Source organism: Equus caballus, chromosome 11 (assembly GCF_041296265.1).
Source record: "Equus caballus isolate H_3958 breed thoroughbred chromosome 11, TB-T2T, whole genome shotgun sequence".
NCBI lineage: Eukaryota > Metazoa > Chordata > Mammalia > Perissodactyla > Equidae > Equus > Equus caballus.
Genome location: NC_091694.1, coordinates 45,100,900 through 45,125,806, shown reverse-complemented (window position 1 = coordinate 45,125,806; position 24,907 = coordinate 45,100,900). Strand labels below are relative to the sequence as shown.

General features: G+C 52.3%; 1 protein-coding gene across 1 annotated transcript in view; it reads right to left on the bottom strand.

Annotated features, from left to right (window-relative positions):
* RPH3AL (rabphilin 3A like (without C2 domains)) overlaps window positions 1–24,907 on the bottom strand; it is a 145,604-nt gene that overhangs the window by 41,695 nt on the left and 79,002 nt on the right. The window contains 1 exon segment of the mRNA XM_070227817.1: window positions 10,298–10,384. Coding sequence (XP_070083918.1) covers window positions 10,298–10,384 — 87 coding nt within the window.

Genomic DNA, 24,907 nt, shown 5'->3' with positions numbered 1-24,907 from the left:
CCTGGCCCAGACGAGGATCCCGATAAAGGCCAGTTCTCTCTGCTTTCTTTTATCACAGAGGGATTTTCTGACACCACAGTAAGACAGTTTATTCTTGAGTTATTTCCTTGGGGTGTGTCTTTCCAGGGCTGGGCACCACCTAGGAGCTTAATAAATACTTCCTGAAGGATGGAGCCACACTCTACGCCCCAGTCTCCATCTGCCAGACCGCCGGCTGGGGGAGGGGCACAATTGTGCCAGCCAGTGTCACCTGGCATCTGAAAAACGGGCAGGAAAATCTGATTACCCAAATTTTTATTCAAATTGATGCAAGAAAATGACCAAATTCAGGTGCTTTCTCCCTAGCTTTTCGCCCACCTCCCCAGGGACACACACAGGGAAAACCAGGTTGTGGAGGCTCGGGGGGCAGGGAGGGGGGAGGTGACAAGCTGGGTTGTGGTGTCAGGACCGTGTCACACCAAACGATCACAGGGACACTGATGCTGTTCTGCACTCAGACCACAGGTTCCCAACCCCACACACTGCTGAGCACCCCAGGGTGGCTGAGTAAGTGGGGGGCACCCAATGGTGCGACAGCTAAATGCTCAGATCTGTGGGTTGTGTTCCTGGTGGGCTGCAGGCTTCATACTGGACCACATCAACTCATCTCCCTACTGCCCACGGCTACAGAGCCCCCTGGACCAATCCCTCCTGCACCTGGGACCCGGCACATGGAAGGTGGGGAGCCTCACCGGCTTGGTGCTTCTCTGTGAACCGGTGCTGGTGTGTCCCCGTCCTGGGCCGCTCCTCCCCCAGAAGGCTGCTGGCGCCCCCACTACGCCTCCTTCAGGTCTTTGCTAACATCTGACCTCAAAGAGGCCCACACTGGCCAGTCTCCCAAATTTTTTACTGTGGTAAAATATATACAACGTAAAATTTACCATTCTAACCACTTTTAGGTGTACAGTCCAGGGGTGTTAAGTACATTCACTTTGTTGTGCTACTGTCCCCACATGCACCTCCAGACCTGTTTCACTGTCCCAAATGGAAACTCTGTGCCCATTAAAGAATAACTCCCCATTCCCCCTCCCCCGGCCCCTGGCAACCACCGGTCCACTTCCCATCCTCATGAATCCGACTCTTCTAGGGACCTCACAGACGTGGAATCATACAGTATTTGTCCTTTTGCGTCTAGCTTTTCACTTAGCATAACATCTCAAGGTTCTTCCACCTTGCAGCATGTGTCAGAATTCCCTTTCTTTTTAAGGCTGAATAATATGAACAATAAGAGGTACATACTACATTTTGTTTATCCATTTCCCCAATAGTAGATGCTTGGGTTGCTTCCATCTTGAGGCTAATGTGAATAATGCCGCCATGAGCACTGACGTACCATATCTGTTTGAGTCCCTGCTTGCAATCCTTTAGGGTATATACCCAGAAGTAGAATTGCCGGATCGTTACTTTTTTGAGGTATTGCCGTCTGTTTTCCATAGTGGCTGCACTATTTTACATTCCCGCCGGCAATGTACAAGGGTTCAAATTTCTCCACATCCTCGCCAAAACTTTATTTTCTGCCTTTTACCTATTAGCCATCCTAATGGGCGTGACGTGGTGGCTGGTGTACTGTAAACACTGCAGCCTCTCTCCCCACCCCGCACCCGACACTCCTGACCCCTCTGCCTTGCTCTGCTTTCTTCTTCCCATTCAGCATCTAACATACTATACCATTTGCTTATCTATTAGTTTGGTTATGTTTACTGTCTGTTCCCTCTCGCCTCCCCAGCCCCTGCTAGAATGTAAACTCAAGGCAGAGATCTCTGGCTGTTTTGTTCATTGCTGTTTTCCAAGGACCTAAAACAGTGCCCAGCAACATGGGAAATACTCAACGACTAATACATGAATGAACAAATGAATGAATAGGAAATAGAGTTGTTAGAAGGAGTTTTGGAGGCAGACATGCCTGCCTTCAACCTCTGGCTCCATCAATTACTACCTGGTGTCTCTGGGCAAGTGACCTCCTTTCTCTAAGCCTCAGTTTCCCCATGTGTCACATGAGGACAATAATGAGAACCTCCCTGGGCTCCTGTGAGGATGGAGCCACATATCCCGGCCTGGCCCATCGTGGGTGTTCAGTTAAGGTCCGCCCCCGACGCTAGACTGGATTCTGCTGATGTGCACGGCGAGGACAATTGGCTCAGTGGACTGGACTGAAATCAGTTCCCTCCTGAACGGGGCAGCATCCAGGACAGGAAAGTTCTTTCTCCAGGGCACAGACACAGGCTCAGGTGCACCCCAAACAAGGGGCAGGGATGTAGTGGGGGTCCACTCTGCCTCCTCACAGGAGGCAGCGGGGCTGGTGGGCCCCAGGACCCTCCTCCTGCTACTTCCACATGCGTGGGAGGCCAGGAGCCTGTACTGCTAGCAGGTCTGCTTGGCAGAGCTGTGGCGCGTGGGAGGTGACCAACACACTGAGGAAGTGTGACCATCCGGGTCCCCCAGGGACGCCACGACAGCAGTCTAGAGCGAGCCAGACGCAGATGGCGGGGCCCTCAGGCAGCCGCCCGCCCAAGCGGCAGCCACCCACTCCTGAGAGTGCTCACGGGCCTCCTGATGGGCCCTCCAGCCAAGCTGTTTGCAGCAAAATTCCAAACTGCAAGTAACAGCAGGACCAAGAGAGAGCCAGTGTGGGGAAGCAGATGGCAGCTTGAGCGAGCACAGGCCGCCTGCCTGGGAGGCAGGTGCCACAAGGATGCTGGGCCTGGCTGGCAAGGCTACTTCCCACCAGTGCTGGCTGGGAGCGAGGGAGCCTCTGCTTCTCCCGGACTCCTGCAGGCTTGTGCCAAGGCAGACTCTCCCTGGGGCCCCAACTGGGCCACTGGTCACCCTCCAAGCGGGATGGGTTGGGGATGATTTAAAGACTACCACCTGAAGACACTTTCCTACTTTACAAATTGCTCTTTTAGTCAATCAACAAGCAGGAGAAAGGAGCAGGAGGGGAGAATACAGACCCAGCATCAATGGGCACTGTGAGACTGCAGCCAGGGCTGTCTGTGACAAGACTTGAGGGAAATAGAGGGCCAGCCCGGCAGGAAATCGAGAGCACCCTGCTGGGAAAAGGTCCCTACGTGATCTGAAGGAGGAACCGGGCTTTCCACTTTTGCAAATGTCTCTTTCAGTCCACAAACATCTCCCGAGCACCTTTTACATGCAAAGCACTGCAGGAAACCCAGGAAGCGCTGGTGCGGCCGGCCTCCTCTGGGTTATAATCAGGATGCGGCGTGAAACTGGGAAGGCAAAGCGAAGGCTGGATGGAGAAGATGCTCTAATTGTATTAATCAGCTTTCAATTACTTGCAAATTGGTCCTCTCCCCTCCCGTTCACCCACCTCAGAGAACGCCTGCATTCTCAGCGACTTCTTACCCCAAAGGTACATTTGAGAGGCTGGAGGAATGGTTTCCAGAATCCTGGGGAATCCAGATTCCAATTAACTTTTCCACTGATTACAGTATAACTTTGAGTGAGTCACTCTGTTTTTTTAAATGAGTCCGGATTAAAGGTTAAACAACAAATGAAATGGATTTCTGGCTTACAACGTCCTATGTTTAGAAGCCCCTGGTCAGTTCCCCCAGCCTCACACTAACACGCCCAGGAAACCCATGAAAAAGGGCACACAAACCCCAGCACAGGAGGGATCCGACGCCAACCTACAGTCAGGCTCCTCTCCGACGCCAGGCGAGCGCGCTGGACGCAAAGTGTGTCTCAGGTCCACCTGGGCCTGGCCTGTCTGGCAGAGATCAGGGCGCAGAGTCCAAAGGCCTGAGGCAGGCTTCCTGGCATGGCAGGCCTGTGGGTTTCTGGAGCCTCACAGGGGCTTGTCCTTCCTCCTCCAACCCCGTCTCCATCCCTGGGAGACAGATGCCCAGAAAATAACCAGGCAGGAGGGGGAAGGCGCTGGCAACGGCGAGCTGCATCTGGGAAGGTGTATTCTCTTATGTAAAGCACAGTCGTGGGAAAGGAGGGAGCGGCAGGAAGAACCAAACCAGGGGTCCGCAGCCTTCCACGTCCTCCTTGTTCCGATGGCCTGGGGCCTGATCACGATCACGGGAGAGTCAAAGGTGCCTCCTCCGGGGAGCAGAGCATCACAGGTGAAATCGCAGACAAAGAAAGGGGTACAGGTGCCGCCTCTGTAAACCGGGGTCTGCAGAGCTCACAGCACCCGAAGATGGACAGACCCACATGCGCACACACGCGCACAGGACAACACACGGAACACATCACGGCCAGACCAAAAAATGGAATCAGCAACATGGAAGAAAAGCTTTACAATTTTTCAGAACAGAGGGAAAATAAAAGGAGTTGAAAATGACCTGGTAGAAGATGACAAATACAGAAGACAGAGAAGGGAAATGCAACCTTCACATTAAAAATGCTCCCAAGAAGAAACCAGAATAGTTGGGAACAAAGCAACAAGCAAAAACAATCGAAAAGCTTTCCTGAATCCAAGATCCAAATATGTTGGTTCTAGACAAAGATCAACAAAAACGACCTAGGCATATCCAAAATTTTTAATTTCCAAATATATATACACAAACACCTCTGCCAGGTTATTTAAAGGAGAACAAAAGCATAAGTCTGGCTTCAGGCTTCTCCCCCACGTCTCTGTTCTTGCCCTGAAAATGACTTTATGTTGTGCATTAGATCTCGTCATCCTGCCTTCTCTTTCCCTCCACTTCGACTTCACGGGTTCATCCATTGCCCCCAAGTGACATCCTGAAAACTGTCTTCTGGTTCGCAAGGTCCTTCCTGGGGTTCTTCAGGCCTGATCTGCTGTTTAACCAGCCCACTGAGGGCTGTTTCATCCTCTTTTCTGTTTCTTTAACTCTTGGACACATGTCAGTGTTTATTAATTTGCCAGCCAGGAAACCAGGAAAGTGACTGAAGAGGGCGCCCATTCACAGAGGGACTGGAAATGGGGTGGGGCAGGAGGTCGGCAGATCGACTACTTCCCTAAGCAGATAGGTGAGAAAAGGCTAATTAGGTAAAGACTAGTTTCGTGTGGTCACGAAAAATGTCATATTCATGACCATTGTGTACTGGAAACCAGGGACCAGGTACTCCAGCTGTTGGGAGTGCCAAACAGGGATCAACAATAAAAAACAATCAGGGCCGGCCTGGTGGCATAGTGGTTAAGTTCACGTGATCTGCTTTGGTGGCCTGGGGTTCACAGCTTCGAATCCGAAGCATGGACATACACACCACTCATCAAACCACGCTGTGGTAGTGACCCACATACAAAATAGAGGAAGATTGGCACGGATGTTAGCTCAGTGACCATCTTCCTCAAGCAAAAAGAGGAAGATTGGTACGGACTTTAGCTCAGGGCCAATCTTCCTCAAACAAAAAATAAAGAAAGAAAGAAAAATAAAAAACAATCAAGAAGAAGCAAATGATAAGGAAATATATGTGGCTGTTAATGGGAATGACAAGCTTTATTGCTCTAAAAAATTACTGCAGTGTAGTTCAATTGAGTTTTTAAATTCATTAATGAATATCTTTCATTTTTGGAAATGAAAATGGTTCATTTGGTTCTTTTTCAAATTTGCTCATTCGTTTTTCAAAGGTCCTCTTTGTTCAATTTGATTTCTATTCCCACTCTTATCTCTTTTAATTAATTAATTTAAAAAGCTTATTTGTATCTCTTTCACAGTTTCACTATTATCTCTAGTCTCATGGGCACCAATTCTCCTAGTTGTTACATTTGCAGACTCTCCCTCATGGTGTTTCACATGTGGTTGGACAACAGGGGCAAAATCCACAGAATTCTGAGCGGGAAAGATAATGATCAATTGTATTATTAGTCAAGTTGTCCTTTTTGTATAAAGGCAACAGCTATTACCAGATAGCAAAAAACTCAGAAAATACACCATCCATGTGCCCTTACAGTTGTACGTCATTTAATGACAGGCTGTGTTCTGAGAAATGTGTGTGCGAACATCATAGAGTGTACTCACACTAACCTAGATGGTCTAGCCTACTACACACTTAGGCTACATGGTCCTAATGTTGTGGGACCACCATCATATATATGGTCTGTCGTTGACCAAAACATTGTCGTGTGGGGCATGACTGTATTTAAAAAGATGACATAAAATTATACACCAGCTAATTATGAGATAAATAAAAAATAATAACTCAAGGGTCTATAAGAAAGAATATAGACACCAATGTTTATTTTTCCTTCTAAGAATCCATTCTGAGGATATAATAAAAAATGTAGTCAAAGAGCTATGCACACAGATATATGGTGAAGATATTAATAAGAGGAGGAAAAAGGAAATAACTTAGATGTTCTAAATTAGCAGAGTATCCATATGGTAGAATGTTTATAAAGAATTATTGATTACATTGAGAACTACTTATGACATAATGCTAATTTTAAAACATAGGCTCAATAATATAAAGAAGAAAGAGACAGAAAAAAAATCAGAAGTAAATATGCCAAAATGTCAACAGCAATTGTCTCTGCATGGTAAGATTATGGATTTGTGTGTGTGTGGTTATTTCTTTATGCTTTTGTATACATTACAAATGTCAATGATCCAAATTAATTTGCTAATCAGAAAAGAGTAAAATGTATGTAATATTTTTAAAAATGAAAACTTCTAAGGGTAACAATAGCCAAGAACTTAAACACCTGGGGCAACATTAAATAAGAAAGACAACATACCATGATACAGACTCTGACGTCATAATCTACAATCTATTCTCAACACAGCAGCCAGAGCATCCTTTAAAAAGCGGAAGAAGATTCAGGTCATGTCTCTCCTCTACTCAAGACCCTCCAAGGCTCCCCATTTCATTCAGAGTAAAAGCCAAAGTCCTTACAATGGTCTACAAGGACCAACACGATCTCATCCCCTGCCACGTCTCCAATCTCCTCTTCCGACCCTGATTGAAGCCAGTCACATGGGTGTTCTTGCTGTTCCTATAACTCTTTATAAACATTATAAGCCAAGGACACACCTGCCTCAGGGTCTTTGCACTTGCTGTACCCTCTACTTGGAATGCTTTCCATCCACATAGTCACATAGAATGTTTCGGATCTCTGCTCAAATGTCATTTTATCAGTGAGCCCTTCCCTGTGCCCCATATAAAATAGCAGCTACCCCTAATGTTCCCAGCACCCCTTCCCTCTGTCACCCTGAGTCCTTTCTCACCATCTGTGACATGGCAGAATTTACTTTACTGTGTTTGTGGACTCCCTCTCCCACGAGAAGAGCTATTTTGCCTGGCACATAGAAGATGCTCAATAAATCTGTGTTGCATGCCTGAATGAATAAATGCGTTATTAACTGTATTTACTGTATTTAACTGTAAACTCCTCACGAGTGGAGGCCTGATGCTCACACCGCTGCGCCGCCGAAGTACACAAGACAAGCAGCAACGCCATCCCGACGGCCCCAGGGCCTTTCACCAGCGCTGTGCTCTCTCCGGAAAAAACTTACAATTACAGTCAGAGACGATGGAAGTGAAGCGTCAGAAGGAAAGATAAGCATGTTCAGGCAGAGTGGGACAGGAGTTAAAATTCAAGTTCTTCCATCAAGACACGACTTTTGCTGCAGGACACAAATCCAAATTTTTATCACAGACTCAGAAGTGGCTATTTGTGGCACCAAAAATGACATTTTAAAATGCTCTTTCAATATAGCTCTGTCTTTGTGGTGATTAGATATTTTTCTAAGAAAAAAAGGCATTAGGAAACCAATTACCCTGTCACTCTCCCGCCCCAAAAGCAGGCAGGAAAATGCAGCACCCGGGTATGGTACCCCGAGGCCCCCACAATCACAGACGCCCACTTCCACGGCCCATGCACGCCTGCTCAGTGCCACGGGACGCCTGCTGCTGCAGAGGGAAGGCAGCCTTCTGGATCTTGCTAAGTGTTACGGCCTCTAGAAATTCAAGGACAAACCACAGCATAACACAGAGCTTCATATTCTTTGCCTTAGAAAGATAAGAAAATTTATCCTGAGCTATTTCAGACTGTTCCGGACACCAGAGCCGTTGGAAGATTAGGCCGGGTTTGGTGGGGCGCCCTGCATGTGGGAGCTGAGGACAGTTAGGGAGCGTGAGGGTAAGTGGTGCTGGGGCTGGACGGGGCTGCTCCCTCCGAAGCTTCCACGGAATTATCACGTTCGCTAAATTCGTCTTTCCTTCCATCCACCTTCATTCCCTTGACAGCTCCTTCATCTCTGTCCTCCCACAGCTCAGTTGTGACCATCATTTCATCCTGCTAAGGTTCTTCCCCAAAGATGCTGCTGCAAGGAATTTCCTCCGGTGGATATCTGCATCTTAAAAGGGACCCCCTGGAAACCAGAAGGACCCCAAGTTCAAAGGGGGAGTTTCAGGCTGAGTGAGGGAGGGAGGGCGCTAACATGTACAGAGTACCTTTGCTATGCGGGATGTTTTGTGCACTTTATGACCTTGCTGAGTTCTCACAGCGTTTCTATGAACTAGGTACCATCATCTCCATTTGGGGTGAGAAGTCGGGGACCTCCAGGCAAGACAGAATGTTCACACCTTGAGTACCTTCCCCGTTCTAAAGATACAGCAGTGATGGATGAAAATATTCTAAAAATAAGTAAACTTATCTGTGCTCAAAATAAGATATATATCTCAATGGATCAGAAACTCCAAGATTTACTATTTTGAGGGCCTAAAGGCACAGCTTGCTGAGCTCTGGATCCAGAGGCCAGTGGAGGCAGCTGGGAGCTTGGTCTTCCAGGGTACAGGGACTAAAAAGTGTCCCATGAGAGGTGGGGGACCAGAACCAAAGTCACTGGAAATGGGGTCTGGTGAAGAGATTTCCCACCTGGGAAAAGAGGCTGAACAGAGCAGGGACCCCCTCCCGCCCTAAGAAGAGCTTATCTGAGCACATGAACACTGAGGGGAGCTGGAAGCAGCACACACACAGCCTGGGCCTGGCTGGACTGCCCCAGCTTTGATGACTGCCTCTGGATGTAATCCCATTATCTCCGTGGACACAAAGCTCATCACTAACCCAAGACACCTGGCCCTGCACTGGGGCACCTGGGACCTGGGTGGAGGTGACCGCAAAATCAGCCGGCAAGGAGAGCATGTGAAGGTGATGAGTAAGGAGAGAGAGAAAAACAGACTCCCACTCAAGATGAGCGTACAGACCCCAATTCCAATACACCCAAGGAAAAGTGATGCTGAAGACAACCAACAAAACCACCAGCTGGGAGATGGTCTCAAAGATTCAGTGAACTGGGAGTCAGCATTGAAGAATTTACCTGGAAAGATAAAGAAGGAAACAAGAAGGAGCAGTTGGGAGCTATGGGGATGGACTGAGAGGGGCTGCAACGTATCCAGCAGGATTGCCAGAAGAGGAGACATGGACTGGCAACAGCGATACTCAAGGACAGCGAGGCTGAGAATTTTCCATAACTGGAGACATTTTATAGATCCTCAGATTAAAAGCTCATACCAAGGGCCAAGCCAGAGAAGTGAAAAACCTCCACATCTGGGAAACCAGGGGCATGCTCCCTCTGCCCGGCTCATTCCATTCCTGCAATCCCTGTGCCATGGCCCTCTCCAGAAGCTGCCTGCCAACATCCTGCTGTTTCGGCCCCACTTCCGATCCTGGTACAGTGGGGAGAGCCCTGGGTTGGGGGCTAGGAGACGCAGGTTCGTGCCCCACATCTGTTGCTGCCTCAGACTCCTCATTGAGCATCGATCTCTCCCCCTAAAATTGGGTCTAGACCTTAACCTCAGAAGGGACTGTGGGCGTGGCATCATCACAGCAGACCATGGCTGCATGCAATTTCCAGCTCCCCCACTGAGCAGCTCGGTGCCCGCAACTTACTTAACCTCCGTGTCTGCTTCCCCATCAATGAAAGAGGATAATAACAGCTCCCACCTATGGGTTGTGTAGGGATGACATGAACTCACACATGTAAAGAGCTTAGTGCTGTGCCAGGCGCATAGTCAACACTGAACCAGGGCAGCCATTACTATTACTATAATAATAGCCCCCCACCAAACACCACTTAGTATGAGGGCTTCCGGTTGAAACCACGGTCACAGGCACAGCAGAACCAGGGCCCACTGCCACCTCTGCACTGTGGAATAGGCAAGCCAGCAGGCTGCCCCTCCCCACCCGTCTCCCTGACCACCCCATAGGCCCTCCTTGGCCTCCGAGAAGCCCCTCCCAGCAACCAACCATGAACTTCCCCAAATGCCAGTGCGCCCAGACCCCGCCCCAGCCCGCCCCCACCCCGTTGCCCTGGCACCCTACCTCTCTCTGCTCACTGCAGATCTTACACAGCCACAGGGGCCGCTTCTGGCCAGGGGAGGCCTCGATCCCACATTTGGTGCAGACTTTCTACAAGAGAGAGGACACGGGAACGTCAACACTTCAGCCACTTCCTCCTCGGCTGACGGGCTGGCAAAACTAACCAAGGGAGCTTTCCGCATCTTCCGAGGGGTGGCTGTGCTTCAGGCCAGGAGGGTGGATAACCCAAAGGGCACAGACCACCTACAACCTGCAGTTGGCTTTGGAACACAAGGGATGTGGCACCCGTGGGTCTCCATGAGATAAGTTCACCCCCACGATTACGTCCTGTTAGGATCACATCAGAAAAGAAGCGTGCTGATAGTCACAGCTGCATCATTTTCAACAGCAAAGGACTGGAAACAACCCAAACGCCCAATTCCAGAAGAACCAGGCAAACACAACAGAATGTGATACGCCCTTAACACAGCAGCCTCTGCCGATCCCTGGAAATGGGGACAGGAAATGACGTTATTCAACAAAGAAAACATACGTTTGTATGCAACCACGCGAAAAACTCACGTGTGTGCCCGGCAAGGTGAGAAGATGATACAGTGAGAAATAGCAGGGACAGCCTGAGCACTTACTTTACGCCAAGCCTCTTCGTTTAACGATCCCAGGAACGCTATTATGTAAGCTTTAGGCCCATTTTACAGGTGAGGAATCAGGGGCTCGGAACAGTTTGAGAATTTGCCCAAATTCACACAGCAAGTAATTGACTCAGGTCTGACTGTAGAGCCAGTACATAATTTCTTCCAAACACAAAAGTAGCCAGAACCTAGTCTCTGCTTAAGGTTGTAACTTCTAACTCCATATTTCTTCCCTGAAACACGCAGCCTGGAACTGTGGTGGGAAAGGCCAGATGAAACTGCCGGGAGGCAGAGGGGAACTTGGTGGGGCTCAGACCTCCTCCCTGCTAACCCCTGGAGTCTGGTTCAGCGACAGCGCATCTTCCTCAGAAAACTAGAGCACAGCGAACAATCTCACTGCCCCATGGAAGCCGCCCGGGCCCGGCAGGGCTGGGGGCTCTCTCCTGCCCCCCGCCACGGGAAGGCTGGATCTGTTGCTTGGCCTTTTCTGCAGGCTGCCAACTGAGCAAGAAGCACACTCTCTGCGGAGAGGGAAATGTCACCAACTTGGCTTCCCAGAGCATGTCGTCACTGCCTGATTGGGTGGCTAAGCCCAGCGCTGCGGGAGGTGGGGAGCCAGCTTGTGGCGGAAGGGGAACTGTGACACATTCATAAGGGACGTGCATTTGCTACCATCCAACAGTCAGGTACGAGAAATGTCACTTTTCTTCTATTTCTCCAAATAAAATGTAATCTGCTCCAAGCTCCTGTCTCCCTGGGCTGCAGGCAAGTCCGTCCTAGTCATGTTTGGGGCCCAGCTCTCATGAAGGGCCCAGGCTTGGGGTCTTTGGCGGTGCAGGAGGTCTGGGGAGGGTCCCCTGGGTGCCGACCAGGCTGCTCACTGCTGTGCTGCTCACCCTTGGAGCTCCCATGGTCCCTCAGAAGGGGGAAGGGGCCCGGCCACTTCTGTGCCAGGCCCGGGTTTGGGATCTGTGCCAGGCTGGGGCTCAGCCTGTCCCCCTGACCTGGTCTAGAGACTCTCCCTTCTCCACTAGAGCCACCTCTCTACTCCTCCCAACATTCACCCTCCACCTTCTACCTTTAGGACAGGGTCCCCCAGAAGCCCATAAGATGAGGCTCAAGAAACACACACAGCCTCTCCTCCTGGGGGTACAGAGAAGGAAGGAGGAATTTATCGGGCAATCGTGTGCACACCAGGCACCACAACCCTGCAATAAAGGAAGAAGGAGGTGGCTGTTATCTCCATTACACAGATGGAGAAACTGAGGCTCAGAGATGTAAACGACTGCTGAAGTCGCACAGCTGTTAGTGACTATCAGGATTTGGGAGGCTCCCTTCTTCCAGACCTCAGGAGAGCGGGCCAATACCCTCCCCGGCCCAGGTGCCAAGCTGGTGCCCACAGCTCTCCAGGGAGCTGGTGTGTGTCCTGGGGATGTTACTGATGGCTCTCAAATGAATGGGCAGAGAAGGTGACATGGGATGACCCTGGGACAAGGCTTTGCTGGGGAAGGGGCTGAAACCGGCATGTGCTCATCAGCTCCATGACACTGGTTCTAGGAGCAAAGACCTGGGCTGAGGAGTCTGGCTCTGCCCTCTGTGCTCTCTCTCGAGAGGGAGGGCAGCTGCTCTGCACAGGAGAGAGGTTTCTAGCCACAGGCAGGGAGCCCAGGCCCAGCGGCCTCCCCACCAACACCCAGGGGCTTCCCGGCAGCCTCTGCCCCTGTCTAGTCAGCTCGGGCTGCTGTAACAAAAATGCCATAGACTGGATGGCTGAAACACCAGACATGTACTTCTCACTGCTCTGGAGGCAGGAAGTCCAGACAAGGGTGTCAGCACGGTTGGGTTCTCCATGAGCGCCCTTTACAGACGGCCGCCTTCGCGCTGTTGCTCACACAGCAGAGAGAGCTCTGGTCTCTTCCTCTTCTTATAAGGTCGCCAACTCCATCCTGGGGGCCACACCCTCATGGCCTCACCTAAACCTAATCACCTCCCAATGGCCTCACGTCCAAATTCTATCACATTGGAGTCAGGGCTTCAACATACGGATTTGAGGGCGACACAGCAGTCTCTGACCAGGACTGGGCCCCTGCCCCTGCTCCTGCACATGGGAAACCCTAGAAAGGGGCATGTGGTCAGCTACCTCAACCCCGGAATCACTGAGAGCCCCCAGTCCTCCTGGGCTGTCCACCTCATGCCATCCTGCACTCTCACCGACTTCATGTTCCAGAAACACTGCTCCGAGCTCGTTCAGAGGCAGTGTGGCTTGGTGTTGGGGCACAGGCTTTGGAGAAAGGCAGGCCTGGGGGACCCCTGGGAAGCTACTCGATGCCTAGCTAAGCCTCAAATGTTCCCATCTGCAAAATGGGATAATAATATTCATTTCCCCTAGGGTTGTCTGGTGATTAACTGAGACACACACGAAAGGCAACCAGCATATTATAAGCGCTTCATAAATGCCAGTCGTTATCATTAGTGACACCCCCTCGTGCCCTGTTCTGAAGCCCTGCGTGATTCTCCTCTAGACCTGCCCTGTCTAATGCGGCAGCCACCAGCCACGTGTGGCTATTTAAGTTGAAATTAATTAAAATTAAATAAAATGAAAAACTCAGTCCCTCAGCCACACTAACTACATTTCAAGTGCTCTAGAGCCACACGCAGTATATCCCAAATACTCCCTCCTCCCTTGCACCACAGGATGTTGTTGGGGGTCGGGGGGTGGCGTGACAGGGGACACCCTCCCTGGTCCACGCATAGCCCTGTTTGCAGGCTACCAGCCATCACTAGTGGAAAACCCAAGGTCAGTTCCCACAATCCCTCGGTCACCTTTACACACCTGCAGCATCTTCGGAAGGGGAATCTGCGGCAGCGAAAAGATAACATGCTCCCGTTCAAATAATATATAATTGCTGCTCTATTAAATCTTGGATCAATGAGAAGATAATGAGCCTTTTCCCCTTATGGGCTTGGTCTTTGTTCACAGGTTCCCATAAAGAAAATTAAGCAGGTGTATTTTAAAAAGCCAGTGAGAGTGTGAGCCAGCACAACATCAACTTGGTGCAAAGGGAACACTGCACGGTCGTGTCAGGGACAGCCCCGGGGCCTGGGGGTGGTGCCTGCTCCCCTGCCTGAGATGGGCTTCCACTGAGCGGAATTGCCCTGAGTGAGCGCTAGCTGCCCGGGCTTGGCTGCCTCAGGCCTCCTGCAGCCTGGAACTGTGTCTGAGCCTTAAACAGACCAAGTCTAGCTTCCTGGCTTGACTCAGAGCAGAGGCGACAAAGCTCCAGGCCCTCAGCCTGCATGTGCTCTCTCCTCACTCCTGTCTCAGTCACTCCATGCACTCCTTTTGCAAATGTATACCCCAGGTTAGCACACACACGGAGCAGGGGAAAGCTCAGAGGATAGCCCACGAGTCATAGGCTTTGGGGAAGGAAAGCGCAGAGGATGCCATTTAGATGCAACTTTGGACTCGTTACTAACCTTCTCTGAGCCTCATTTCCTCATCTGTAAAATGTGGCCACAGGCAGACTCGGGCCTCAGTTGGGAGGATGAAGGGAGATGATTCACGAAAGCGCTTAGCACGGCACATGGTAAAGAGCAGGCAACAACCACAGTCCTTTCCCAGATGTCTGTCCCGGTGAAGGGTGCCAGCACCCATCAGTCATCCAGGCCAAAACCCAGAATCTTCCTCGATCCCCACTCTCCCTCATTCCCACCCAAATCATCCATCTCTAAGAACTGTAAGCCTCGCCCCAACTGTCAGCTGCCCTCCGTCCCCCTCCCCCATCCACGCTGCCCTGTCCAGGGCCTGGCCTGCACCCTGGCCTCCCAGCAGAGCCCCCCGATCCTCACTTTGGCCAGCCTCCAGTTGGCTCCCGGCACAGCAGTCAGAGTGATCTCTTCAAGACGCAAATCTAATCGTGTCATTTCTCCCGTCTCTGCCAGCTTAGAAACCTCCAGAGACTTACTGTTGCTCTCTGGATGAAGACCCCTTCCCACCTTTCACAGGGTGTGTGATGCCTGCTCAGGCTGGACCTGAGCTCCTTGCCGGCCTCAGCTCGCACCCCTCCCCCTGCTCCACTTTCCATTCTCCGAGCCCCAGCCACATTGGCCTGCCTTCAGTCCCTGGTCCTCAGTCTGCTTCTCCTGCCACAGGGCCTTGGCATGTACGGCTCCCTCTGCCTAGCATGCACTTGGACACAGTTGTTCTTCATTAAACTACGCATCCTTCAGACCTCAGCAAAAGCACCACTTCCTCAAGGACGGCTTCCTAGACTTCTTACCCGGCTGGGGGTCCCATAACAGGCTCTTGCCTCTTCTCCACTGTCAGGGCTGCAGTTTTGCCCTCATTCGTGTGGCTGTGTGACTACTGTCACTTCCTACCAGACTGTTGGCTCCCTGAGGGCAGAGGACATGTCTGTTTCTGTTTACCATCCTGTTTCCAGTCCCTGGCACAAAGAATACTTGTGGAATAACTGAATGAACAAAAGGGAGCTATGTTTAGTATTAGAATTGAGAAGGCAAGACAGTCGCTTCTGGAATGTGCAAACCTGCTGGGGAGAGGAGTCACATAGAAACATGAAACATTCCCTCAGCAGCACAGGGCGGGGTGCACTCCCCTCCAAGTGGTATGATGCTGACTGGCGGGGTGATGGAGGTCAGACAAGGGACAGCTGCACATGGGGTGGAGTGTCCAGGGGTGGTGGGACTGCTGGCCGGGTGGGTCTCACTCTCAGCGTATGGGGCATGAATCCAGGACAGCCCAGCTATGGAGGAAACGACACCAAGGGTCCTTTGCTAAGGGTGGGGGCAGGGATGTGTACCCTGCCCTCCACATGACCACTCCTCCCTGCCTCCCCAATGGGGCATCCTGGAGGCCGCCTGTGCGTGCAGACTTGTTCCAAAGTGGGTGCCCTCCTTGACGTCCTTAAAATCCAGGCCACTTTGGAGGCTGGCCCCGTGGCCGAATGGTTAAATTTGCGCGCTCCGCTGCAGACGGTCCAGTGTTTCGTTGGTTCGAATCCTGGGCGCGGACATGGCACTGCTCATCAAACCACGCTGAGGCAGCGTCCCACATGCCACAACTAGAAGGACCCACAACGAAGAATATACAACTATGTACCAGGAGGCTTTGGGGAGAAAAAAGAAAAAATGAAATCTTTAAAAAACATAAAAAATAAATTAAAAAACTAAATTAAAAAAATTTAAAAAAAAAGAAAAGAAAAAAATCCAGGCCACTTTGGGTTACCCCTCGACTTCCTGAACTACTGCACACTCTATCCAACACCTTCACCTTCTCATACCGCAGGCCAGAGTCAGAAAGTAGGACAAGAAAGTCTGCGAGACCACATGTGGCAGAGCTCAGGCACCGTGCTCCAGCCAGGCCTTCCCACCCGCACCATGCACCCCGGACCCACACAGATCCCTGAAGCGCCATGGCGGGGTTTGCAAGCTGCCCCCGATTAGAAGAAGGGCGGATGTGCGGTGCCAGTGTTGGGGGACACCAGGGGTGGGGGGGGAGACAAGTGCTCAGCATGCGGACACCACCCCCTCACAGGAACAGCGGTCTGAGAGTGTTGGGAACCGCGAAAGAGCTACACAGCCCTTGACAGGCCCTGAGGGCTTCGAGCTATTATCATCCATCACACAGAAAGCCATGTTTATGATGCTCAGTCAACCACAAAAAGATGAAATTGTGCTCAAACGTTCTATACAAGGAGGCGAGGAAGACGTACGCTGCACTGCAGAAATGATTATTGAAGACGGTTAATTTGAAAATATTTGGTGCTTCAATTCAGCAAACATCTACTAGAGAGCGGATGTAAAGCACTGTTCTAGGAATGATGAGGACGAACAGGGCTCAACCCTCTGTCCTCAACGAGTGGCCCATCGGACCAGCAAAACTCACGTGGAACGGACTTGCTCAAGAGTTCCAAGGAACGGAAGTCTGCAGGTGGGACGGCCTCTCATTAGGAGCAATGCTATAAAGGGACGTTCACAGAGTGGTCGTCTGCCAGCCCAACAAAGCAGAGGAAGAAACGGCAACACACAAGTGATCGCAGCACACACATGAAGCCACGTGAAGAAGTGAGCCCACAAGCGTGCATTTCATGTCAATGTGTGCCCGATGCTACAGATGGAATCTTCAACAGTTGGAAAAATCCAACTGTGCTGTGGGGAAAGCTATGCAGCGATAAAAGTGATGATGATGTAAGCAGAAAAAGTGAAAACAATCACGATGAAGCTGTCTATGTACTGAAACGGAGCAATATTCACAATAAATTAAGTCAAGAAGGCATGTTATAAACAGTATGGGTAGTGTGATTCTCTACCATATGAATATGTATATGTGCCTGTATCTATTCGGAAGTCGATACATGCACAGAAAAATATCTGGGAGGATATTGGCCAAAATGTAAATCAAACTGTGCTAAGTTGAAATCTATTTTAAACAGATAAGCAGAATTCCTATTTTCAGGAAACCTATGCTAAATGTTTTGGGAAATCACTTGCCCCAACTTCATTTTTGGATCAGATCTGGATTTTTGCGGGTCAGGGTGGATTAAAGAAGCTAAAAGCATATGCGCAGATAGGCGCCAGACAGGACTTATTGGTTGACTGTGGCTCAAAGGTAGATAGTCAGCCCTGCCCCCATGCCCTCCCCAGATGGTGTCAGTGGGTCACTGACCCCCCCCCCCGACCCCGATCACAGGCTCAGTTCTGCTCAGACCCGGAGACATCATCAGCCAGGCTTGGAGGTGCCTCACCAGTCCTGGTGGGCCAGGAGTGCAGGAGCTAGAAATGGCCCTGGTGCCAGAGATTCAGTATTTGGAACCCAGGTCCTGCTGCCAAATGACTTTAAATAGTTCAGATATTGATTACCTATTATAAATATTTATATACTTTATCAAGTACTTATGCTACACCAAGCACCAGGCTAGGTGTTTTCTGTAGAATCTCATTTAATTTTCATAACCACCCTAGGAGGTAGGTGTGACTGTCCATGTTTTACAAACAAGGGATCTGAGGCCTGAGGTCAGGCACCTTGACCACAGGGGCCTGGCATGTGAACTCCATGCTGTTGGAGCCCCAGGTGGCTGCCCAGACAGGAGACTTATCTAAGCCTTCACTCTCCCCTTCACACCAAGTGAAGGCAGGGCTGGTCCCCCGGGCCCCGGCCCCTCCTCCAACATTACAGGATAGGTCAAGCCTCAAGTGGGAGAGGGCACAGCCAGGCCCCTCCTTCTATTCATTAAGACACAACCTTGGGGCCAGCGGGACTGAGCCACTGCCCTTAGCCCTGACCCCTGCAATATTGAGTCACCAGGGCCCAAAGACACACAGCCTTAGGAATGCCAGCCACCTGCTGCCTGGTCTGAGACAGCAGCCAGGAGGCGACCAGAGAAGAATTTCAGAAGGAAGACAAGTCTCTCTGTGCTTCCCACGCTAATGCTTTGCCAGGGAGACGCCAGCCTCCCTCCATCCTGGCTGCGGTGGCAGGTGTGTTACCCATGCAGGGTGGGGTCCCTTCCCTCCAATGAGCCACTGATGCTGCATGGGGGACCACCTGCAAATGCCAGGCCTGGGCAGCCCCCAGCCACCTCTCCCAGTCAAAAGGAAGCGCTGCAGGTTTCAGGATTGGCTTCCAAAACCCCTCCTCCCTCCGCCTGCCACTCATCACAGTCAGCACCGTCCTGAGCGGAGAGGGGGGTTAAGGAGGCAGCAGGAGCAGCTCTTGATTATTAACATTCACAGGCGCATAATAAGAAATCATGCCTCAGATGTGGCTCTGGCTCATCGCTGTGTTCGTGCCGCACTGGGTGTGTCTGACGGGGAATGGGGCACTTCAGGCTGGATGGAGCCTCCAGGCTGGCTGGGAGTGGGGAGACTGCCACTCCACCTGCCCCCTTCACCTGTGCCCGCCAGCGCCTGTTCCCTCTTTGTGATCCTGGTTACCCTCGGCATCCCCTCTCAGACCAGAGACTGCGTGCCCGTTTTTGCCTCTTTTCCAGGTGAACACGGGAAACAAAAGAGGTTTCAGCTGTCTCTAAGGGCCCGAGGGGCGTGCAGTGTGGGTGACAGGAACTTGAGCGGAGGCAGCCACGGTTTCAGACAAGAGCTTGGAGAAGGGGTGAATGGAGGTTATCCAATCTGAAGCTGAGAGGAAGGTTTTAAAGAACCAGGAGATCTAATAATGTACGATCAAAGGGGGGCCACGTGAGACACAGCCCTGGGTCTCAGGGAACTGTCTTCATTCCACAGGCACCTGTGGAGGGCACGGGGGTGCCAGGTCTGTGTGCAGTGGGAGGCGTCAAGCAGTGCCCACCATGCAGCCCCCTGGGAGGAAGAGACACAGCAAGGCTGCCGCGTGGACAGAGCATTCAGTCCAACTAGGACTGAAGAATGCTGACAGGGAAACACGTGAGCAGAAGGGATGATGCTCAAAAACACAGAAGGGATGAAGGGCTGCAGAAGGCAGCTAGGGACAGACGCCCCATCTGAGAAGGGCCGGACGTCGACCCCAGGGGCTGGGGTGTGCCCTTGACATGCGTGTTTCCGTGAACATCCCACTGTGGCCACCACCCCATGACTCCATCTGGGGTCCTTCTCCTCCAGGGGCTTGAGGAGGACACATGTAGTGGGAAAAGCACATCAACATTATATTCACTTTTTTCAAACACAGATTATTTTGAAATTTCAAATAGCGCTACAAAAGGACATGGGAGGTTTCCACGCTTACCCAAAGGGAACCTGGGTTTTGAATGGCCAAACGATGCTGCTCTGAGTCCTGACGGAGAGCGAGGAGGCCCACCAGCTCCCGGTCAGGAGGCCGTGTGGGGACCCCACACCTGTCCTCTCAGACACCTAAGGGGACCTTTGTGGTCTCATGGGGCCTTGTGTGGGGACAAGTGATAGCACTGACTCTCCCCAGGGGTGCGTGAGGACTAGAATTCAATGTGCGTCAGAACCTGCCACTCCTCTGAGAACAGTTCTATCAGGGGTTCTCGAATACAACCCTCCTAAACCCCCCCGGCCTGGTGTGCACGTCCGGCCCCAGCCCTGTCCCTGAGCCCACCTGCCGAGGGCGGGAGAATCGATGGTAGATGGAATTCCACCACACGCAGGGCTCCCCGACCCTCATCGAGGTCTCTGAAGCTCTGAACACAGCTGGCTTCACCCTGGCTGGCTCCGACAAGTCCTGGGACGAGACCCCTGGAGGCCTCAACAGCCCTAAAGGAAGAAACCCTTTGCTTCTGCACCCCGCCCGCCAGCCTGGGCTCCTGGAACTGACGGGGTCTGAGCGCGTCACGTCCTCCAGACTCCCAGCCGCAGGTCCACACGGCTCCATCCAAATCACAGGTGGATGACACTTGGGCCAGTGGTCCCCGGGAACACCATGTCACACAGCAGCCTGCAGCTCTCCAACTCCACTCTGGCCGGGAGGGAGTCAGGGCAGGGGAGACCCAGGTGGTGGAGGAAGCAGGCTTCCATCCATCTTGCTCCCTGCCGTGTGGTTACTTAGAGTTACAACTCGTAATAAGGATAATAGCCACCATTTATTGAGCACTTATTCCATGCCTGGCTCAAACTCCGCGCTCCACACACATTGACATGATCACATTTAATCTCGCTTACGTTCACAACGGCCCTGTGAGGGAGGTTTTATGATCTGAACATTGTGGATGAGGAACGAAAGGCCCAGAGATGCTGGGTGACTTGGCTACATTCATGTTAACGAGGAGGTGGCAGAGCCAGGATGCAGACGCAGGTCCATAACAATAAAAGTAAGAGTTTATATAACACGTACTGTGTGTGGGGGCGGCATGAATACTTTACACAGATTATTCACTTAACAAGGACGGGACTGGGCAGACAGCTTAAGCAATTTGTCTGGGGTCACACAAGGGTAGTCAGTGGACGGCTGGACTGGGGTTCTGTTCTCCATCTGGCCTCTCACCCATGCTGTGACCTCTGCACTTATTGAGAAGGATGCTGATGAGGCCCAGGAAACAGACGTCACTGAGAGAGCAAGCGGACAGAGTCATCCTATGGACAGTGGTGGCCTAAAGATAAATGGCAGCCCACTTTCCAAGACAGACGTTGGCCATTACCAAGAACACGAGCACAGGGACTCAAAAGCCCCAGACAAAGCCAGCTCCCGCCTCCCTGAGCTCAGCTCTGGTTGCATAACCAACCTCTGTTTTCCGGAAGCCCTGGGTCAAGACCTCCTGCAGACAGTTTCTCACCCAGAGGCGTGCCTGCCACCTGGGAGTCACCAGGCCCAGGCCCTGTTAAAGGAGCCTGGTTCTCAGAGCCACAGCCGAGGAAGAGGCTGCATCATTCGGCTTTCCGTCCTCAAGTCCAGCGTCCTGAAAATGCCCTGCCCCTCTCAGCAGCCCCAGAGCTAATGGCTGCAGGGGAGTTGGCCCTCGGGGGCTGCCACACGCTGTTCTAGGACAAGTGAGCAGTCTGTGGGCCGGAGCCCAGACACCCAAGTCAGAGCCCCGCTTTGGAAAGCTTGAAATCTCCATGGAAAGGTGAGTCAGGGCCTCGGTTAACCTCCAGCACCTCTTTCCCTAGAATTGGCTGGGCAGCTGCAGGTCAGGGCCAGTGACGTCAAGAGCATTCAGCTTCCCGAGGCCTTGGTTCTCCCAGGCCCTGGACTAGGTGGAGAGCACGGCGAGGCTCACAGGCTGCGGGGCAGAGGCAGAAAACGGATGCACACTCATGTGAGAGCCTTCCTCCTTGCCCCCACCTGACTCTCCAGCCTCGCCAAGCCCACTGTGCCCGCCCCCAGGCCTCACTGTCTGCTCCCCACACTCTGGGTGCCTCCACGCCTCCATGAGTTGCCCAGGCCATGCCTCACAGCGAACGAACTTCTACGCATCCTTCAGGAATAACTCCAATGTCTCCTCCTCCATGACCCCTCCCTTGATTTCCCCTCCTGGGGAAGCACTAGTTACTCCCTGCCGTGTGTTCCCACAGGGAGTTGACACGTCTAGAGGAGCGCTGATCGCATCATATTGAAATTGCCTCTCCCGTGACTGCGCCCTCTCTAGAAAAAGGACATTGCTGTTTGTATTTAAATCCCCCAATTTAGCAGGCGCCTGGCATGCAGTTGGCTAGGAAGGGAGCGAGGGAGGGGCTGAGTGACAAGTACAAGGTGCCGTGGGGTTGGGAGTCCACAGACAGCTGGAGGCCTACGGTGCTTGTAAGGAGGGGAGGGACATGATCAGATCTGGGTTTCAGAAAAAGCACCTTTGCTGAGAATATAGATTCAGTCACTCTCTCCTGGTCAATTGGTCCTCCACATTCTCAGCAGAGGCTCTTTTTCCAGAACATTCCCAGATGCCTATGGAATTCCAACTCCTACCCGGGTATGGGAGGTGAGGAAAAGAAGGGACTCTGGGTTGTCCTGAGGCTGCCTGCCGGCCACCTGGATGGACACTTGTGACATCAACAGAGTGGGGACGAGGGGCAGGAGAAATATCCGGCTTGGGACACACTGACGTCTGCGGTGTGAGTGAAGCCCGTCGGAAGAGCTGTCCAGCGCAGGTGACACATAGGTCCAGAGCTTGGCAGGGAGGCCAGGCAGCAGACAGAGAAGGCGGGCTGGTGCACAGCATTGGCTGAAGTCTGAGAACGCAATGCGAGTGGAGAGGCCCTGGAGATCAGTGGACTTTCAACACCGACCTGTGTGTCGTCTACTGTCGATTTCGGCCCTCAGAACGAGCGCTTGAGGAAGGCCGAAGCTTTGCCTGACCCCGAGGTAGCTGCAGAACCCGGACTGGTGCTCTGCACACTGTGGGTGCTCAATGAATGCGTGCTTAGGCTGAAGGAGACTTGAGCATCTCTATTCTGAGGGATGGAGTTGGTGGAGGGGGAGAGAATGGAAGGGGGAGGGGTCACCACAGAGGCCAGGACCTGGGGGAGGCAGGAGGGGACCCAGAGCACAACCATGGGGCCTGAAGCTGAATGCACAGACAGCCACCCAACAAACTCGAGGTGCTGGGCCACAGAGAAGGGAGGGAGAGGTGGGGAAGGCTTGGGCAGATTAGAGAAGGCCAGTCTAGGGTCTACCAGAAGACAAGTGAGCACAGACGCCCTGGGCAAAGTCAGCAGACCCCTCACATTCCCCAGCTCTGCCTCCACCAACACAGCATGGGACATCGCAGCCCCTCGGATCCCAGGGGTCAGCACTGCCTCCTCTGACTTTCCAGGATCATCGTAGCTCTCAAAAGGTCAGTCCATGTGAAAATACCCTCTCCCTTCTCCGGGCCCCCTCCAGCGCCTGCAATACAGTCAATATCCTTGAAGCCAGTAAATACCTGTCGTCGGAACTGATTTTTTATTTGAAAAGTATAGCAGACTAGACAAACACCCTAGGGCTTCTTAACATTCCAGGAGCAGCAGCACTAACGATCAATTAGGGACCCTGGTGACGTGCAGCAGAACTCCAGGACAGCGGTGACGGGTCTGGGCCAGGGATAGTCAGGCCCGACCCTCCGGCCTCAGAACGCCCAGCCTGGGTATTTCATTTATGCTGCTAAGGTCAGCAGCTTGTGCCTAGGGGACAGATTAAGGGCCCTGGACACCACGTGGAGGCAGTCAAACTTGATTCTGCAGGCAGGAGGGAGCCACTGAAGACTCTGGGGGGAGGGCAGAGCAATTGATCAGAGCACAGTTGAACGAGATGAACAAGCAGAGGAGCAGAGAATGAGCTGGAAAGCGAATGAGACTCCACCACAGGCAGCTGGGAGCCTGGTGGGGAGGTCCTGCAGTGGCACCTGGTGCTCATGCCTCACTCCCTGGAGGGCCAAACTACACTCCTGGTGTGCCTGAAAACTCAGCAAGGCGGGCGTGGCTCCTGGGCAGAGGGGTCTCTGGAAGGCCTGGCAGATCATCACCCCTCTCAGTCTCAGTTTCTCCACCTGTAACCTGGGAGAGTCATCCTTCCCATAGAAGGCGGGGTGACAAGGGGGAGGAAAGAGATGGGAAGGGAGAGAGCTGAACAGTCCCAAGCCACCTCTGGGAAGGCCTGATTCTTTCTTGGTTTGGAGGTCCAGGCTAAAGGGAGCCTCAGGGGGTGGACACCCCCCAGCTCCGCCATCAGCAGGAGCGGCGCCCTGGTGCCCTCCCACGGGGGAAGAGAAGGACAGGAGAAATCCACCTTGAATTAAGGTCAGTGAACAGCAAACAGCCGTGCGGGCAACGCTGCAGAAGGAAAAACAGGGGCAATTTGAGAGCGATGAAGAATCGCAGGCCCTCGGAAGTGTGGCAGCTGGTAGGGCGCAGCCGGCGAGGTGAGGGAGCATGTGCGGGGCCCGTCCACACCACGGACTGGAAATGTCATTATCTGTTATTTACCACAACAGAGGACAAGAGGCTGCACAAAATTACCGTTCCCAGTAACAGCTGCTCAACAGATTTGCCAACGCTGCTTCCTGCTGCCGGCTTTCTCTCAAAGCTACACTGACCAGACCCGGGAAAAGAGCCACTGAGCTCCGGCGGCAAGGGGCCTGAGGGGGAGCGGAAGAAGTCTGACGTGTGTCCCCACACCCCCACCCAAGCCTACAGAAGCTTTTGCCCACTCAACTATGGGGAGCTGCCCTCACAGTGACTCTGGTCCATGACTCAACAACCATAAACCCCTGCAGACCCCCATATGTGTCCAGCCACTGCCCAGCCACCTTGGGGGTGTGACAAACCAAGGCCAGGTTCCATACCCCCATGTGGGGGGGGTCTGCCTGAGGGATGCCCTGGGCTGGGCACCATCCTCTACTATGGATGGTTAGCTCTAAGGGCTAGGATCCCTTCCCCAGTGTTGGGGACACTTAGTCAACGGCCTTGGCACCCCATTGGCAAGCTGGCACCAGACATCACCTTCTTTTGGGGGTGTCCTACATGTCTTCAGCTCTCTTTACTTCCCAAAGGGTATAGGGTAAAGTTCTGAACTGGGCTGTAGGCGTATCTGCAAGGCCCTGGC